Below are 19,906 nucleotides of genomic sequence, written 5' to 3' on the forward strand. Positions count from 1 at the left end.
TCATACAAAAAATCCTCTAAAGCTGCTCTACTCGTAGTTTCTAGAGCAGAGATGGCTAACATTTTCAAGCACATTTGTCCAAACTGGATATACCGTAATCTTCTAAATTCTCTCACATGTCCATGGTGATCTTTAGCAACCAATCAAGAGTGTTTTATTTTAACAGATGCAAATACAGTAGAGCCTCCAAAGTTGACCACCTCTCTATAATGACCACCTCTTTAAGCTGACCTAATTTTCACAGTATGGACAGACAGTGCGTATACACTATGGGAGACCAACCTCTCTATATTGAACGCCTCCATAAGTTGTATCTTGACCACTTCGACCATTGCACAGAGTATTAATTTACTCTCCCTAAGTTGCCCACTGAACACGATACTGTGGGCCTGTGTTTTGTCTGGTTTGTCCCATCTTGAAAATGCAAGAAACCACAGGACAATCTCTCCACTATGCCTGCTAGCGCGTGTGCGAAAGGGTTTTTATAGGTGGGCACACTGCACATAGCTGACAGACCTGCACTGTCTGCCAATTGTACTTGGACATGTACCAAGTTGTGAGGGACATGCGGTTGCCTGTGCATATGTTTGTTTATGCCTAATAAAGGTTTTGTTGACTGTGCATAGTGAAGCCTTTCACTTTGGTTCCCATCACCAGTGCATTACTTTACACTTATATTGAAACACAACTGCTATTTTGCTGCCTATTCTCCCGGTTTGGAGAGATCCTTCTGGAGCACTTCACAATCCCTTCTGGTCTTCACCACTCAGAAGAGTTTAGTGTCATCCACAAACTTGTCCACCTCCCTGCTTATCCCTGTTTCCAGGTCATTTATGAAGATGTTGAAAAGCACCAGTCCCAGGACAGATCCTTGTGGCACTCCACTTTCCACCTCTCTCCACATTTTTTGTAATTGCCCATTGACACCCACTCTCTGTTTCCTGGTCCTCAGCCAGTTCCCAATCCATGAGAGGACCTGTCCTCTTATTCCCTGACTGAAGTTTTCGCAACAGCTTTTAGTGAGGGACCTACAAGGATCAAACACCTTCTGGCATTTAGCGAATCTAAGGAGACCCAGTGGAGGCCAGGCAGCCTAAGTAAAAAAGTGGGGTTTTTTTAGCTGTTGGGGCTATGTAACATGCTACATGCTATGGGCTGGCAAGGGATAGCATTGGTCTGCCTGTCTGCTATGAAACCAAGTTTTTTTTTTCTAACTTACAATTTTTTTTTAAGCTTATGAATTTTCAGGGGTTTTTTAAAACAGATTGTGGGTTGTTTATTCTCTGTCTCTTGATATAGATATAGATGATATAAATAGTAAGCATCACAAGAGGATCAATTCTCATTGATATTTGCAATAAAACTTTTTAAAACTCCAATCTAAATAATAACTTGGCCTTGCATTTGTTGTCATGGGAGCTAAACATGATAATATTTAAATGCCTTTTTTTCCATATGTTGACCACCTCCCTATGTTGACTAATTTCCTCCAGTCCCTTGGGTGGTCAACTTAAAGAGGTTCTACTGTGTTGATATAAATATATAATTGATAAATTATGTGCCATGCTAAATAACAGTTTTAATATAAATCAAATATATTTACTGCAATAACGTAAATATTCATGGAGCTGCTAAACTACATATTTACCATTATCACTGGTAGCCAATGCCAATCACTTTTGTTACCCAAACAGTGATGTGCACACCATGTCTGTGACTAGGGCTTAAAGAAGCAAGGGGCAGCATTGCATGCAACATGATTTTCCACTTGCCACCTTGGGCACATGTACAATTGGTTTGCTGCCCCTGTTCTAGAGAGTACAATCTAGTGAGCTCCATGAAACTTGCTACATAATCCTACATATATCTACTTAGAACTGAGCTCAATGGGCCTTAATCCCAAGGAAGTACTGTATTTAGAATTGCAGCTCTGCTCCTGAATTGGATTTTGGATCTTTAGAATTCTTGCTATACTACAAGCTCAGCATGAGTACTTGCGCACAGGAGTGTGTTGCTATCCATGAACAGTGTTGGGTTGTGACCATTATCTTCATTCCTTTCCAGTTGTAGCTCAGTTAAAAAGCATAACCTAGGCCAAAAGTCAAAGGTTAAGACTTTTGAAACTTATCATCAACTTAAGTTCAGTTGTTAATGTTAACCGATCTAACTTATTCTTGCATGCAAAATGACTAAGCTGTATGCCATTCTTCTCAGCTTCTATCTCTGCAAAAACAAGTTATTTAGGAAATAATGGTATTCAAATGCAGAAAGAATGGTTCATACAACAGATCATTTATAAACTGATCCACCCACAAGAGCAGTGGGAGTAATATAAAATGAATTGTGCCCTACCAGATCCATACAAGAGAAATGTAGTCAAAACAAAGAGAATCATGTTTGCTTCAGGTGTGAATACATTCTTGTAAGTATTCAGTAAGCTCAGATGGCTGCTGATGGCAGAGTACTTTACTGCTTTGAATGCTTTCTCCCAAAGATGACTTGTCTTTGTAGTTAATTGTATTGCTGGTATGTCATAAGATCACCTACCTCATAATTTATAGAAACAGTTTGTTTGCCAAATCAGTAGAAGAAAATAGCTATCTTTGCATTTTATTCAACACAGTCATGATCACAGGAGAGGTGACTCAGGCCTCAAATATAAAATAACTGCATTGCTTGCTTTTTTAAAACACTGTTGCTATAAAAACAAATACTTGTTCTCAATCTAATCTTGTGCTCACATTAGTATGATAAATACAAGCAGAAGTCAGTGTGGGACAAATAGTGGAAAATGTGGGATGGTGAAGAGGTAGAAAACTGGGGGGTGGAATGTACCTTATTTCACAGTCACTTCTGCTCTGCTAAATCGCAGGAAAAGACCTCATAAATACAATTATCACAAATTACAGCAGCCTATTTGTTGGTTTTAATGCTTGAGTTCCATCAGTGTATCTTACGCAGTGACAATTTGGTCAAATGCCAAGAGGTGTGGGAGGAGAAATGTATCCTATCAATAGGAATGGTACAGCACAAACATTTCTAACTTAAGATACAGCTTAAACAAATATTGTCTCCCTTTCTTGGAAACAAAATTCTTGTGGCAGTTAAACAATTGCTCACAAAAAGGACAGCAATATTTATTAGACATTGTCATATGTCAAAATGTAAAAAAAAACCCCAACCATTTCCATACTTAAATAGCATGAAGTTTAGTGTGGGAAAGTTGTTTTTCCAAATGTAATGAATCCCAAATACTTTTAAAGTTCACTGGTAGGATCATAAGTGAATTAAGGCATGTTTTATTTGCTTGTCGGATATCTTTGTTTCAGCAGACTGACTTCATTTTAGTTTGGCCAGCTGACCAAACTAACATTCAAAATTCTAATTTATTGTAGCATGATGTGTTTGTAGGGGGGTGGTATTGTTGAAACAGTTGAAACAGAATGGTACTGGGACCCCTTAATCCACATAAACAGGGAAGAACATGGAATGAAGATGGTCTGTCCTGACCTTAGCTTTTAACAGACAGCAAAAAAAACATCTTTTCTACTCAACATATTATGAATGTAGTCTAACACAAACTGGATGTCCTTACATTCATGACATTTGACCTCCTTTAGGCACAACCACTTCACCCATTAATTTCATACAGAAATCTCCCCCAATGGAATTAATGGGATTTCAAAATGCCCAACTTCTGAAATAAATTCCTGTATGGTAGTCATGGCTTACTTGAATGTAAGCTGCCTACTTAAGCATGGAAAGGAAGAATATAAATGAATACAGGTGGAATAAATGACCTCAGGAATACAGGAATAAATGACCTCAGTAGCTGCAGGGGTTCCATTCCTGAAACACCCCCCCCCCCCCCGGATACTGGAATCCATGGATACTGAGGTACAAGTTTTTAAATGCATTTAAAACAAAAAAGGAGTGAAAATAGAGGCTTCAGCCAGGTCAGGGCAAAACCAGGTGTTTCCAAGCCACCAGTGCCATTTTGGGGGCTGAATGACCTACTTCCAGATCATGGTGAGGTTGAGGGGGCATTCTGGGCCAAACCTGGGAGGAGCAAGGAACCTCTGCATGACCTAAAAGTGGTGCTGGAGGTTTAGAAACACCACAGTTTTGCCATGAAAGGGTAGGAGCCTGTGACTTTTTTTGTTGCTGTTTATTTTAAAGGCATTTAAACTTGGGTCCCAGTAGCCGCTCGCATCCAGGTAAGTCAAATCCACAGATTCCTGATCCGTGGATGCCAGGGTCCAACTGTAACATAAAACACAGATTGGCTTATGCCCATAGATCACAGCTAGGCACTCTCACATTTTTACTGTTTTGGGTGACTTAGGATTTTATGTTCATTGCTTATTTGTTGTAAACCACCCTATGTCTTACAGGAAAAAGACACCATATAAGCTTTTTAACATAATTAGCAGGGACCATAAGACATCCAGTTTAAACTAGAAAATCTGAAAATGTCTAGACAAACATTGTTTTTCAATTTTGAATACAGGAACACATTATCCATATTTGAAATGGTTGTTTTGCTCCTGAAGAGCAAAGCTCCTCAAAGTGGTGCAGAAATCCATTTTTAAAAATCATAACCCTTCTGATTATTTGCAAGCAACATGAATATTATCTTTTTCTCAAGGCATCTCAAGGACCAACACTAAAGTATTGGATGAAGGCAAATGCAGTCAGTTCTTGCTATTCATTAGGGATAGGTTCCTGGAAACACTAGTGGATAGCGAATTTGCAGATAAAATGGACCACTGATCCTATGGGATTGATGGGGCTAGGTACGAGGGGTACCATTAGAAGAACCCAGCAGAGGCCTTCAGGACATCAAGTAAAGTGCAGCAGGGAGTGCCAAAACATCTCTGAATATTGCAGAGACATTCCAGAGGCTGTGGGGACCTTTAAAATGGTACATGCAATCAGTGCACACCCCTTTAAAATGACCGGTGGAAACTTCTGCCAGCCATTTTAATGGCGTCTGTGCTGGTCACGGGTGCCATTCTGAACGTCTCTGCTGCCTCCAGAAGGTCTCTGCATATGGGATAATGAGGCGTGGATAATGAGGGAAGATAGTAATTATTTCCCTCACAGATAAGTGAATTTGCAGATAGCGAATTTGCATATAAAGAGAACTTAAATGAAAAGTGATGTTTCCTGGTCTCCTTTAATTGAAACAGGTATCACTTTTTCATGTCCTTTGTAACAATCACGTATTTTATTTAAGAAACCCAAAATTACATGTTTCAGCACAATACATTCTTTGTTAAGAACCACGTAAGGGACCCAAAAGCAACAAGTCTGCACTTCTAGTCAGTTTGGCTAATGACTTATCAAACATTCCAAAATATTTTACCATAAGTCTACTTCACCTCTCTGAGTAGAACACCCAGCCTTTCTGACAATAAACTGTGAAAAATAGTTCACTACAATGTAGCAGAAAAACAGTTTCGGACAAAAAACTAATACTTGCAAAGAGATTAAAAAATAAAATCTTCTATTCCATTATCCTGAAAACTCTCCCTCTCTCTCTCTCTCTCTCTCACACACACACACCTGAATGCAGGAGTCAGGACTTGCCATTTGGTGGCATACAAGCACAGTTTGCTTATCTAACTGCAAACTGCATTGGAAGCACAGAATTTAGCATTTGCTAGGCAATATGTATGGTTTTAAATCAAAGCTAGCAAAACAGGTATCAGTTCAGTTACTGCTCCTTGGAACTTACCAACTGCTGAAGGTTTCCCCCCACAAATCAATACTGTTTTTAAATCAGAAGTTGCAAGCCTCCATCAACAACAAGAACATGCCCCGTCACATACGGAGTCTCTAGAAGAAAGGCAACAGCTTTGGCAACTTCTTGAGGCTCTCCAAATCTTCCAAGAGGAATAGCTCTTTTCAGCTGCTCTTCTTTTAAATGTGCTGTCATATCTGTATGAATGAAGCCTAACAGAGAGGGAAGAAAGATGTTTGTGAAATAGTAACTAATAAAATCTGGGTCCAGCTCTAGCGTATGCACCCGTAGTGCCCCAAGAGTCCATGCATAGCTGTCAAAATTCATAATGCAGTTGTCCACCTGGGAAAATAAGTTTATGTATTCAGTATAGTTTGGAACATTTTGAAATAAGACCAATCAATTCAGATATTGAACTGGCTGTTGATTAAAAATGTGTGCAGTAATCAAGTTTTCAAGTTTACAGCCCAATCCTAATCACTTTTACCTGGCAATAAGTCCCACTACTGACTAATGGCATGCACTTCCAAAAAAAACGGACTCAAATATTTATGGTTTAAATAAAAATATTCATTTAAATAAATAAATAAATAAATAAATAAATAAATAAAATATGAGTTTTGTCACAGTGTCATCTGTCTTTCTTTTCTTCCGAGGACTTGTTCAGTTGCCACTTCTCTCAGATAGCAGAACCTGAACATGGTGAGATAGGGAGCTGGTATTAGCCTTGCACATTGCCTTCTCCTTACCCTTTCACCATGTCCTGCATATAAGCTTAAGTGACTGGTAATGTTGAGAAATATGGGGGGGGGGAGAGAGGTGGGAAGGCAGGAGAGAATGCAGAAACCCACAATCTTATTCCAATCTTTCAGCATATAAAAACTTAAATGAAGAAATATCTCATCCGAGAAAATTCTGAAAAAGTTTCCATTGTTAGACTATCAGAGTTGATACTGCTGAGTGTGATCTACAAATCAAACTCAAATCTAATTAGAATATTTCAGTAGCATAATGATAAGGGAATTCAATTTTAATATTAGTGGAAACATACTTTACATTTCACTATAAAATAAGTAGAAAGCAAGTCCTCTAATAGCACTAGTAGGGTAAATCAAGGAATATCACTATTGAATAAAATGAATACTGACAATGCATGAGAAAATGCATTTCTGCCTCAGGATAAAAGGTTAAATTCTCACATCCAGCTACTTTATTCAGTGTTATTCAGTGTACTGCTAGGGGCATGAGATGGTGTCAAAAGTTATTAATGTTCAAAACCAAATCTTGCTGTAGTTAGTAGAAAGAAAGTCCAATGGAGTTATTCAAAATAAAGGGCAGACTTTCTGCATGAACTACACACACACACACAATGATACAGCTGTTTGTATTTGCTAAGCTGATCATTACTAATCTGTTCAGTCATGCAGTCATTACAGTCCAGCTTTTAGAGAGAGCGAAAAATAGCTGCTAACTCTGAAGCAAAAGTACCATTTGGAAACTGTATCTGCATAAAGAGATTTTATTCACAGAACAAAAGAAATATATGGAGATCTTAAACATTAGCGTATTCAGTTTACTTTTATATGACCTTCAAAGACAATAGCACAACAGCAAAGTATCTCCAGAAAGTTTGTAATTACTAAATACCATTTAAATCAGTAAGGGACAAGTTAGTTGTGACTGACATATAACCCAGTCCTAGGCAGGTCTACTCAGTAATAAGCCCTTTTATGTTCAGTGGGGCATACTCCCAAGAAAGTGTTCATAGGATTGTAGCCTTAAGTTCCATGAAGATTATTAGGATTTAGGAATCTGGACTTTCTTAGGATACAACATAGTATCTCCAAAAAGTGTCCATTTATACAAAGTTTTATTATTTCAGGTTTACAAGAAAATAGATATAAGAACTGGAGGTGAATAACCTCGCCAATTTAAATGGTATTTAGTAATTAGAAATGTCCTGAGGATACAAGCTATAATCTTCAAAGGCAGAAGAGCTAAATGTATATGTTGTTTTTCACTATATATCAATAAAATGTGAGGCAACAAATTCAAAATAAAATTGAATAGGTGTTTGAAAATTACAGAGACACACTAAGATTACTCTGTTAATTTCAGAAAAATACTGTGCTTGAACTTTAACTCAAATGAAGAAATTCACAGTTCTACAGACTGTTCATCAGTACGGTGATTGTGCCTTATGTTTAGAATGTATGGATGTTAAAGTGTCTATTTTCAAAACTCCTGCCTTACCGTTGGATGTAACCAATGAATCTGAAGTGACAGACCAGAAAAAATCAACTTGATTCAAAACTAACCTGGAGCAACCACGTTGACGCGAATGTTCTTTTTTGCTACTTCTTTAGCAAGAGAGCGTGAAAACCCAACTAATCCTGCTTTGCTGGCACTGTATATACTCTGACCAGAATTGCCCTTCAGTCCAACAATACTTCCTAAAATAAACCAAAGTGAAACAAAGTGAAATGGCAGTTAAAACCAAATCCAAGACCTCTAGTCAAGGCAGAATCTTCTTTTTTTTTTTTAAAGAACAGCTGTATTGTACTGTAGTATAAAATGAAAAATTGTAAAACACAGAACAATATAGTATATTGCTGATCTAATGTTCATGGAGACCAAGCACCGAAGAAGCAGGCATGGATTCAAAAATAAAAATGCATGACCAAAGGAGTTAAAATCAGTAATACGAGAATACAATTCAGGAGCCCATAAAAAATTGCAATAGGTGAACAGGGCAGGACAGAGAAAAAAGAGGCAACAGACTGGTTGACAAAGAGAGAGGAAAGTGAAAGTAATAGGCAATCCTATCCTATCTAGTGCTTATTCTGTAAGTAATATTGGAATATAAAATGAATATCCTGTAAGAGCAGACCCAAACACATACATTTCTGTTCTAAGGCTCTTTGAATTATCTACCATATCCAAATTGACATCCCTGAATTCCACATTGCAGAATTAAATAATGGACTCCATGCATATAGCCAGTGGCGTCGCTAGGGGTGTAGGCCACACCGGGTGACGCGCCTGGGGGGATGACGCGCTAAAACGGTGGCATTAGAAGCTACCGCATCGTGCCATAAACCGTTGGATACGGAATGACCAGCGGAGTGCAGTGCAAAATGCGAAATTGAAATAGCTCCTTTCCTTCAAAAGTTATGGCCAAAAAACCGTAAGGAAAAAATGCAAGGAGCCCTATGGAAAGTGAAAGTGAGCCGTACCATGCGTTTACTCACGAGTAGGCGGACTTGCCATAGTCCTTCAGAAAGGGCAGGCTGAGAGGAATCCAACAACACCAGAATGGTCCTGATCCAATGAATGCAGCCCCCAAAAAACACCCGAGAAGGAGGTCCCCCCAGCTGAGAGTCTATTGAGCCAGAAACGAAGCCACGTGGTCGCGTTTACTGGTGGGTAGGCAGACTTGCCTTAGTCAAGGCAGGCTGAGAGGCAGGCTGAGAGGACTCCAACAACATCATAATGGTCCTGATCCAATGAATGCAGACCCCAAAAACACGGAGGAGGTCCCCCCATCCCAGCTACAAGTCTATGGAGCCCTATGGAAAGCGAAGCAGCCTCACATTGCGTTTACTTGCAAGTAGGCAGATGTGCCTTGGCTGGTGGTCAGGCCAGGCAAAGGGGAATGTGAGGACACCAGAATGGTCCTGATCCAATGGAGCTGGAGTGCAACAAATGCTCCAAAAGGCAGCCTCCCCACCCCTAAAAAGGACAAAAAAGAGGCTTCAACTGGTAAGGGGCATGTTTTCTATTTGCGCTTGTAAAGCCAGGTGGGTCTTTGTATTGATATGCCTTAAACCAGGGGTGCTCAATAGGTGGATCGTGATCTACCGGTAGATCGCGAGGCAAAATGAGTAGATCGTGGAGCCCTGTCTCTCCAAACTGTTAATATGTCAGTTTCGTCTAGTGACTAGAGGAAACTGACATATTTAGCTGACACTAAACTGACACTGAAACTGACACTTTAGCTGCTCTTCAGGCATGCAGCAACAAAACTGACGAAAATGACTAGACTCCAGCAGGGGCTCCATACATTAAAGGGGGTGTCTGTCAGACGCTTCCTTCCCCCCTGGTAGATCTCCAGGCCTTGTGGGTTTCAAAGTAGCTCTTGAGCCAAAAAAGTGTGAGCACCCCTGCCTTAAACAGAAGAACTTTCAACTGGGCACTGGGACAGCTGGAAATCTCACTAATTCTTTTTGGGGGGTTGTTATTGCAGGCAGACTACAGAGTAAGCTCCATTGACCACTATGGGACTTACTTCAGAGTCGACATGCATAGGATTGGGCTCACAGGCTGCAATTCTACCCACACTTTCCTGAGAGTAAGCCCTACTGACCACAATAGGACATACTTCAGAGCAGATTCACTTGGTGGAACAGGACTGGCTCCCCCTTATTTAATTATTTCTTTTATTTTAATTAAATTATTTATAATTATTTATTTTAATTTGCTTGAAGATGTCACTTCTGGCCATTACATCACTTACAATAGGTCCTGGACAGATTGTCATTCTAAAAAGTGGGTCCCAGGGACAAAAGTTTGAGAACTGCTGCAAAAAGGTGTTAGTAAGTTGACACGTGGGAGGGTGTGTGTGTGACTCTACAAGTTTTTAAAATCACTAAAATCAGAGTTTGGAGGAATAATACCATCATGCTATATATCAATCAATGTGTAATTTCATGCAGAATGCAATGAAACAAACCACCTTGAAATATCTGTGTTCTAACAAAAGGTACAGCCAAAAAACCAGTGGGGCGGGGCAATGGTACATAACCATGCCCACCACCTGGGGTGTTGCCCCGCCCACTGCATGGGGTGACGCACAGCCCTCCCGCACCGGGTGACGTGAATCCTAGTGACGCCACTGCATATAGCCAGTGGAGATCCTGGCCCCAGTACCTCCTGGGGCCACCACCGCAGGCTACCACCCTCCCCCCTGCAGGCTGCCACCCCCTGCCTCCCTTCTGGAGGCCCAAGGAGGCCATGCACACCCTCCTTGACAGTCCAAAGACCTTGTAAAGGCCTCAGAGGATCAAAAAAATCACTTCCAGTTTCCTCCATGAAACTGGAAGTGACATTTTATGCCCATAGAAGGCATTCTGAGGACCAGGAAAGCCTCCCCAGCCCTCAAAAGGTCTTCTAAGGGCTTAAAAATGTCACTTCCAGTTTCATCCATGAAACTGGAAGTGATGATTTCCGCCCAAGGCCTTTACAAGATTTTTGGAGGGTTGAAGAGGCAGCACACTTCTTCCTTGGCCCTCAGAACTTCTCTAGGTCAGAAGGTCTGTGTGGTGTGAGGGGGGGTCATTGAGAGAGGTGGACAGCGGCAAGGAGTTGCCCCCCGCCAGCTTGGTGCCCCAGACATTCATCCCCCTCGCCCCAATCAGGTATGCCTCTGCATGTAGTAGAGCTTTTTCTCATCACTTTTCCAAACTACAGCCCCCATGTTTTACCATGCAACATACAGCTTTTTAAACTTAGGACATTTAGTAGGACTACTTGTTGAGATGTGCAGTGATTGTGAGCGTGAAGTTCAATAAAGTGGTAAAAAGATGAACTCCTCATGCAGTGTGCAAAATAAATGCTGGTAGAAATAAGCAGATAGAAAACCTCTGCTAGTGCTATTTTGCAGACATTTTTGGAGGCACAAATGTCTGTGCAGTACTATAACAAGCAGTTTCTATAGCAGGGCGGGTGCTTCTGCTTGTACAAGCTATCTCACAGAGGAATATCTTTGAATTTTGTTCCAATTTTCTTTACCTCAAAATGTAAAAAGGATCTTTCATGAGTGGAAGACCAAAAGGCACTTTTGAATCCAGCCCAGTGCCTCTGCCTCCTAATGCAATATGGTTAACTTTGACAATCATTTCTGAAACACAGAAATTTAATCTTACATCGTTTCTTAAAAAAAAAAAATAACACAAGTTGAGTGAAACACAGGTTGAGTATCCCTAATCTAAAATGCTTGAGATCAGAAGAGTTTTGGATTTTTTGAAATTTTAGAATATTTGCATATACATAATGCTGACATGGGAGAATCTGGGAGTGCATGGAAAAGATATATCACAGCTAAAAAGGGGGCTGGAGGAGTATTTTTTTCCTGTGCAGAGGCTGAAGAAACTGTCTGTTGTGCACCTGCATTTTGACTGCAACCTGTCATTTGAGGTCAGGTGTGGAATTTTCCACTTGTGGCATCATGGCTCAAAAAGTTTTGGGGCTCAGAATGTTTCAGATTTTGGAGCATTTCAGACTAAGGATGCTCAGCCCGTATAATCACATTTGCTTAGGCAAACACACCTATGTTAACAATAGCACCACCCTGCTGTTGTATCATACTCTTTACAGCAGCTTTGCATGTCAGCATTGTTCCCAAAAGATTGGTGTGAAGCTGGGATATCATATCATCAGTTTTGGTTCGCAACAGTAAGCCATCCCTAATTAAAAAAAAAAAATTACATAGGTTACCATTAATTCTCCAAAAAAATATTAAGAAATATTAATCTGTTTTTGCCTGGCCCACAAGTGTACACTTTTGGTCCCTGTTGTATATATGCAACATCGGGCAGAAATGGCTTAATCAGATTCACAATTCATTTTAATCACATTCAAAAACTGCGGAATCTGAGAAACAGTAACTGCTATGCCAGTCATCTCATTGACACTTCATTATAATCAACTGACATTTAAGTCTAGAAAGGCATCCAAGTACAAACCCAAATGAGATCACTATGAGATTGTGTACTTAAACATAAATAACCAATGGTGATTAGAAAAGACTATTACTCTAAATTAGCAAACTTAGTTTCCAATGTTGGTTCACAGAAGGCATAACTGGGTACTCTCAGAGCCCAATCCTGTGGTCCGTGGCACGGCTCCATGCCGCGGCACTGAATCCCTGAATCCCTGTAAAAATCCCTGTAAAAAGCCGCTGAATCCCTGTAAAAATCCCACCACCCTATACAATGTATAGGATTGTAGCCCTCATGGGAAGCCACTTCCAGTGGCCCAGTAGGTTAAGGGAGCCACCAGTCGAAAAGGTTTGGGAACCAATGCTCTAAATTGATTAAAGCTTTATTCCAGGATAAGTTACATCAGCTATCTGAAGCCAAAGATCAAAGTATACACTTTGATACATTATTTGAATTTAACCAAATAAATCACAGTATTTCCTGTTTTATTTGCACTTTTATGTTTGATATTTTAAAAACTGAAATGTTTAACTACTTAAATCTGAAACTAACCTGTTGACACCTGCAGCATTAACCAAATAGTTTACAGGACCTAAACTTTTCTCTATTTCTTTAAACGTAGTTTGGATGCTGTCTTCTTTGGAAACATCACAGCTAAATGCTAGATGGTCTCCTGTATTAGAACAAAGCCTAAAATGAGAAACTTTGTGAAGCCTCTCAGAGAGCATCATTAGTACAAATATATTTAGAGAGCTGTATATGTATATTGACATATGGGTTCCAGAAAACAACATATACCAAAAAAAGCAAGATTACAATTCTTATTGGAGCACCATCTATTAACAGAGTATTAAAAAATGTATATTAAAAAAACTTTGTCAGAAGCAAACAGAAAACCAAGTTTCCAACTATCAAACCAGATCGTTATACAGGGGACCTCCCATATCTGCAGGTCCTGTATCTGCAAATTCACTTAATCATGGATCAGGTCTGCGGGGCCTCCCCTGTGAAGGGCTTCCCCAGGCCTCCTAATACCTTATGGCATTAAAAATGTCACTTAAAGCAAAAGTAGCTTTTTTTCTTTAACTGTCAGGCTCAGCGTGAGCCCGGCAAAGGCCATGGATGAACATCTGCAGCCTCTGCAGGACTCAGAGGACCCTCCAGAGGCTCCCTTCACCTCCAGAGATGTGTTCTTTGATATCCGTGGTTTCAGTTCACCACATACCTGCACTATATTCAAGATATAAGCTGTACTAGTTGATTTGCAAAGATGATTCATTTAAAATAATTTGGCAACTTTCTGCAAGATTACAAAAGATATTTAGTACTGATATATTATTCTGGCATTTCAACATGTTTTCTGTTTTCTAAGTATTTGTAAAAAGCAAGCACAAGGGCATACATACCTCCCAAGCTCTTTGCAGTGGTCTGTGCTAAGTCCAGATTTCTTGCAATAATTGCCAGAAAATATCCTCTCTGTGCTAACAGTTGTGCAACAGCCACTCCAATTCCCCGAGATCCTCCAAAAATGGCACACACCTTTGACATCTCCAAAGTGCAAAGAGGAAAACTATTTGCTGTTAGCAAGGACAGAAATATACATGCGGGTCTTGCGTAGTTTTGGCATAAGAAGCAACAGCCAATTGATTGTAAATACAAGAACTGTGACATGGTATCGTTATAAACAGAACAAGAATTAGTAATTTTGAGACAGAAAATGTGATAGGAACTGAGGTTCGGAGTTGTCATGAAGTTACAAATCCTTGCCATGGGCTTTAACACCACATTCTTAATGTGAATGAATGTGGTCTTAAAGCCCGTAGAAAGGATTTTTTACTCCAAGAAAATGTGAAGTTGGCATGTTTCCAATGGCCTGAAATGAGACTTCTGTCTCCTCCACACAACAGTCTGGCATGAACATAAGAACAGCCCTGGTGGATCAGGCCAAAAGCCCATCTAGTCCAACTTCCTGTATCTCACAGTGGCCTAACAGATGCTGTAGGGAGCACACAAGACAACAAGAGACATTCATCCTGTTGCCACTCCCTTGCATCTGACATTCTCAGGTGGTCTACTTCTAAAACCAGGAGGGTGCACATACCCTTCATGGTTTGTAACCTGTGATGGACTTTTCCTCCATAAATCTGTCCAATGCCCTTTTAAAGGCATCTAGGGCAGTCACCATCACCACATCCAGTGGCAAGGAGTTCCACAGACCAATTACACACCAAGTAAATAAATATTTTTGTTTTGTGTTCTAACTCTTCCACCACTCAATTTTGGTAGATGTCCCCTGGTTCTGCAAGACAGAAAAGAACATCCCTCCATCCACTCAATCCACCCCATGCATATATGCCATATATTTACACTATGCCGAACTTCGTAATAAGCCATTTCAGTGCATTTTCTGATGCAGTTTTGAAAGGGACACACTTCACGTATATTATATTCCCCATAATTTTTACAACTCTGAAAGGTAGGTCAATCTTCTTATTTCCACATCGCAAAGCAGGGGTTGAGAGAGGCTTGTCCAAGGCAACCTAGTAGCTTCACCACAGAGGTAAGATTCAAAACAAGGGCTTCTGGATTTACTGTTTTGACTTTTAGCCACCACACCACACCAGTGACATAGCTAGAAGGGGTGCGAATTGCTAAGTTTTGCAGGGAGCGTCACCACAGCGTGCAAGCTGCCCCTCCCCCTTAGAGCTATTCCAGGCAGGGGCAGCAAAGCAGAAGCATTTGCCTGTTTTGTTCCCACCACCTGGAATTGCTCCAAAGGGGAGGGGGGCATTTGCATGTTGCAGTCAAGTTCCCACAAAACTTATCGCTTTGCACCCCTCTAGGTACAACACTGCACTACACCAAGCACTTCACTTTACCAGTTGCCAATGAAAGTGCTCCTCTGGCCCAGAAATTATTCAAATCAGAAATTATTAAAGCATTCAATGTGCAAGTCCCACAGATGCAGTTAGACACATTTGATTCCCACCCCCCAGGGTGAACAGATGTCATAACTGCAAAAGAGGACAAGTCACCCCAAAATGTAGAATATCCAAGTAAAAATGTAGGACCTGACCAAATAAAAGCTAAAGACACTTGTACATTGATTTCACGTGGTTAAATACTATATCAGTGTTTCGCAAACTGCGGGTCGGGATGCAGTAGGTGGGTTGCAAACCAATTTCAGGCAGATACCCATTCATTTCAAATTTTATTTTTAATATATCAGACTTGATGCTACCGTGGTATGTGACTGCAATTAGGCTAGTGTTACAGATCTGTACCTTTAACAGACTACTCCGTATATGCTTTTAACAATGACCATCACTGGGGCTTATTTAAGTGTGGGCAGCCAAAGATTGTTAAAAATTTTCCCTGCTTGATGACATCACTGCCGATGACATCACTTCTGACAGAAGTGACATCACTTCTGGTTGGTCCTGAGAGTTTCTCATTTGAAAAAGTGGCTAAAAGTTTGAGAACCACTGCACAGTATTACATAGTATTGAATTTAAAAATAAATTACATATAATTTCTTGCATATAATTTATTAATTGCATATTAATTAACATAATTTAATGAATTGCAATTTATTAATTGCAACTTACATTAATTAATTACCTCTTATTCATTGCAACTGTGCGCTGCCTGCAGGGGCTGCTCACAGGGGAAAGGAGGACTGGAGTTCTTTTCCAGGACACCAGACTGAAGACTAAAGACTATTCCCCCCCCCCTCCCGTGAAGGAAGCACTCCCAGGGCACTGCTGGATCCCCGGAGCAAAGCCCTGCACCTGTGCAGCCTCCTGCAGCACGTGACCGGCCAGGGGCGTGGCTATCCCTCCTGGTAAAAGGCAGGGGCAGCGCCAGCAATACGCAGAGCCGCCACAAAGGGGCAGCATCACCCAGTAAACCTGCTCCTGAGAGGACGCAGGAAAAGGGGGCGGAGCCACAGAAGAGCGAATGTTGTGCTCTCGCCCCAAAGGCACGTCTGAAGAGGCGCCTCTCGGCCCACGGAAATAAACGTTTTACTCTCACTCTTCAACGGTGGAACGTCAGAGTCGCGCGCTCCCCTCCCCCCTCTTCTTCTTCTTACCTTCTACCAGCGCCACACTGAGCGTAGACTCGGGCCTTCTGGTATGGAGGTCATGCTATGTTGACTACTATTCCCGGCATGCAACACGGGAGAGTATGTACGCACGGTGACGCAGGGCGTTCTGGGATAGGTAGTTTTTTGTCCCCTGCCTCTGGTCTTCGTCGGTGGTCACGGTGTGACGCGGGGCGTTCTGGGATTCGTGGTTTTTTCGTCCCCCTGCCTCGGGAACGTTAGCTGAGGCGGTGCTGGGGATGTGTCACCTCCATATCCCAGGTCAGCCAGGTGGATAGACCTGGGCTCCAGCCGCACCTGTAGTTAATGATGTAAAGATTGACTGTCCTTTGCTCTGCTTTCTCGGTTCAGTTCATAGGCACCGAGGAGACCCGTCGTAAGAACAAGCTGAGCAGACTTCTGCAGTGCAGTCCCAGGCGTGTCTGCTCACAAGGAGCCCCACTGGGTCTGGTGGCACCCAAGAGGTCGCACTCCTTCTGGAGCCCCAGTGGATGAAGAACCAGTGGATGCCCAATCAGTGGGGAAGCAGCTGCAAGGCCATTCCAGGTTTCTTGCTCTTCCACTGGAGCTCCAGAATGCATGGCATAGCTGCTGTCCTGCATGCAGCCACTGGACAGGGCGAATGATGGAATCCAGTGGAATGAAATTATAATTATTTAACAGCACGCGGGGGGGGGGGGGATTGGATGTTGGTGCTGTTTTCCTTGTTAGGAGGCATTTAAAGGTGGACCTGGGAATCAGTGGTGAGTCAAAGCAGTGGACACCCAGGTCCCACCTGTGCTTACTCCTAGATGCACTGTTAGAGCCCGATCCTGTGGTCTGTGCCGTGTACCGCAGTCTCAAACATGCCATAAGGTGCGTTTGCAGGGCTTACCGCCAGGCTCTCACCAGAGCTCCAGCTGGCGCTAAGGGGTGCCCAAGTTCCGCAGCTCGGCGGTCTCTGTGACCTCCGAGCTGCGGAACGGGAGATGGGGACGTTTCCGGGGATGTGGAAGAGGCGTGGCCGGGGGTGTAGGGGAGGTAGGAGAGAGGTGGATCCGCGGAGCTAAGCTCTGCAGGATCCAGGGCGCTCAGGCAGGGCTACTCACTCTACACGAGCACCTTCACTCTAGCGGTGACCAAACAATTGCCACTAAAGTGAGTAGCCCCATTGCGGGGCTGCTTCCCTTACTTGGGGGAAGGGGACGAACGTCCCCTTCTCCCAAGGAGCCTCTCGTAATAGCGCGGAAGGCACTGGATCTGGCGGGAGCCCTCCATTGATCCACCGGGTCATGCAGCTCCAGGCAGCTCAGGATTGGGCTGCCTGGCTGCAATCTTATATCATCTGCATGTCTACTCAGGAGTAAGCGCCATTGAATTCAATGGCACCCAGCGCTGGCAGTGGTTGCTGTAAGCATGCTGTAAAGTACACTTACGGTACCCAGTGAGTCATTGTGACTCAGTCTCGTGTGCCTACTGGAGGCAAGTCTTCCTCTTGCCTCCCCAGAGATTGCTGACCCAGGCACCCTGCTGCTTTTTTTCATTGGAAACCAGCTATGATTACAGCAAATCTGCTGCTGGCTGCTTCACTGAGTATTGCAATGGGTGCGTGTGCTGCTTAATCTCACCAATCTCTTCTTCTGGAGAAGAAAGGAGCAGCACAGAAAGACAAGGAACTTTAAAAAAAAAAAAACTTGTTGGGTCCTTGGGCTGTGTTTTTTTTTTCCTTGTTGGGTCTGGTTAGGCTCTGCCTCTCCTGACTGCATGTCACTGATTTCAAACCAAGTCCACTATTCATATTACAAGGAATGAAAATAATACCTCAACACACATTTACATAGTTTACAATGGAGTATTTTAGTTCTGTCAGGAAACTGGGTAAAGCAGTTGAGATTTCTCCTCAAGATTTCAAGTATGGCAGAGTATTTGCACAGATCCCTCCTTCATAACTTTTTTTTTAAGCTGTGTGATGGAAGAAAGCACAGTACTGAAATCTCTCCCTGCCCCAGAACACATAACAAATGAGTTCTGGGTAAACAGGATATTCATGTTCAGGGGAGAGATAATCTGTATGTTCAGGGGAGGTGATCTGCTCACTGCTCGTCCATGCAGGCTGAGGCGAAGCTACCATCACTCCAAATCAGAATCTTAAGTATTGACTATTTTACTAACTTGATAGGAGTAATGCAAATACCTAAAGAACTGTCATTAGCTGTCAGAATAATGTGTGAAAAATTATATTCTGTTAAAGATTCATGCAGTGCTATGATCCCATAAGCGCTCTGCCAGCAACCCTGCCAACTTCAGTGGGGCTTTTTGCCATCAGAGCACTTACACAATTTTGCTGTAAGAGGATACTTTCATTCAAGTGAAAGAGACAGGAGCAAGATGACTTCAAGGAAAAGGCTCAAATCCCTGCTGGGAAGGAATATGGCTAATTTGCTAATGCTTGTGGGCAATAATGAGGGACCCCAGGATATTTGCTAGCCAGCAGGCAAAAACGTAAGCAAAATTACTTAATTACAGCCTAATTATTCTCTGTCAACCGTTATTCCTTAGGAACCTTGTAAGCACATGGAGTAACCTTTTAAGAAATTAATAAATTTATTTTGTTTCCCATACAAATTGCATTATTACACAATAATAAAATAAAGGATTTATGGTAATCATTTTATCTACTTATTTTTTAAATTAACACTTAAAAAAAGTAAATGAAGGTTATAATCAAATGTGCATTTTCGTGTTCTTTGATTATTATTCATAATCATACCAGTTAATGCATATTACCGCCATCTATAAGTTATGGTTTTAACGATAATGTAATAATTTTTAGTTACATAATAACAATTAGAAGTAATAATAAATACAATATCAAAGAACAGTTCTCGAATATTTACAGCTCAACGGAAAAACAGTGGGTGGAAGACTAAAAATGTGCTTCATTCAGAACACATCTGCTCATGAAGACAAAAAAAATGCAGAAAGACTGAAATGCAATGGTGAATGGTTCTGCCTTCCTACATGAACAGTAAACGTTAAAAAAATGTCATGTAAGTGGATTTGAACCTGCCTTATATAGGTGCATTCTGTCTTTAGTGCATGCAGTCTATCAGCATTAGAAAAGTTCAAAAGTGCTTTAGGTGGGATCTATGAATATCAGCAAAAATAGTTGAAAGGGACCCCAAGAGTGCACTTCATCGGAGGTGGCTGACAAAAAGGAGGAGACAATACACATGTATCAGAACTCCTCCTTTGGAGACTGAGCTGTGCTCTTCCTGGCCACTCTAGTTGTGTGGTTGTGTAAGTATGATTGGATAACATTAGCTTTGCTAGAGGAGGGACAGTGTGGTAAGTATT

At 41.6% G+C, this 19,906-nt stretch overlaps 1 protein-coding gene across 4 annotated transcripts; it reads right to left on the reverse strand.

Annotated features, from left to right (window-relative positions):
- Nucleotides 1-3: 3 nt before the first annotated feature.
- CBR4 (carbonyl reductase 4) lies at nt 4-16,640 on the reverse strand. 4 transcript variants are annotated; one of them, XM_066632315.1, is made up of 7 exons: nt 16,559-16,640; nt 13,872-14,013; nt 13,018-13,138; nt 12,074-12,210; nt 8,065-8,199; nt 5,741-5,958; nt 4-2,089 (listed from the first exon to the last, which is right to left on the reverse strand). In XM_066632315.1, the coding sequence occupies exons 2-6, from the start codon at nt 14,011-14,013 to the stop codon at nt 5,780-5,782; spliced, it is 714 nt and encodes a 237-aa protein (XP_066488412.1). In that variant the 5' UTR covers nt 16,559-16,640; the 3' UTR covers nt 4-2,089; nt 5,741-5,779. The 4 variants fall into 4 exon arrangements, with proteins under 4 accessions (XP_066488412.1, XP_066488410.1, XP_066488411.1 ...); XM_066632313.1 differs by lacking the exon at nt 4-2,089 and having other exon boundaries at nt 5,551-5,958; XM_066632314.1 differs by lacking the exon at nt 4-2,089 and having other exon boundaries at nt 5,551-5,958; nt 13,872-14,042; nt 16,559-16,624.
- Nucleotides 16,641-19,906: the final 3,266 nt, after the last annotated feature.

The sequence above is a fragment of the Tiliqua scincoides genome, chromosome 6, assembly GCF_035046505.1.
Source record: "Tiliqua scincoides isolate rTilSci1 chromosome 6, rTilSci1.hap2, whole genome shotgun sequence".
In the NCBI taxonomy this organism is placed as follows: domain Eukaryota; kingdom Metazoa; phylum Chordata; class Lepidosauria; order Squamata; family Scincidae; genus Tiliqua; species Tiliqua scincoides.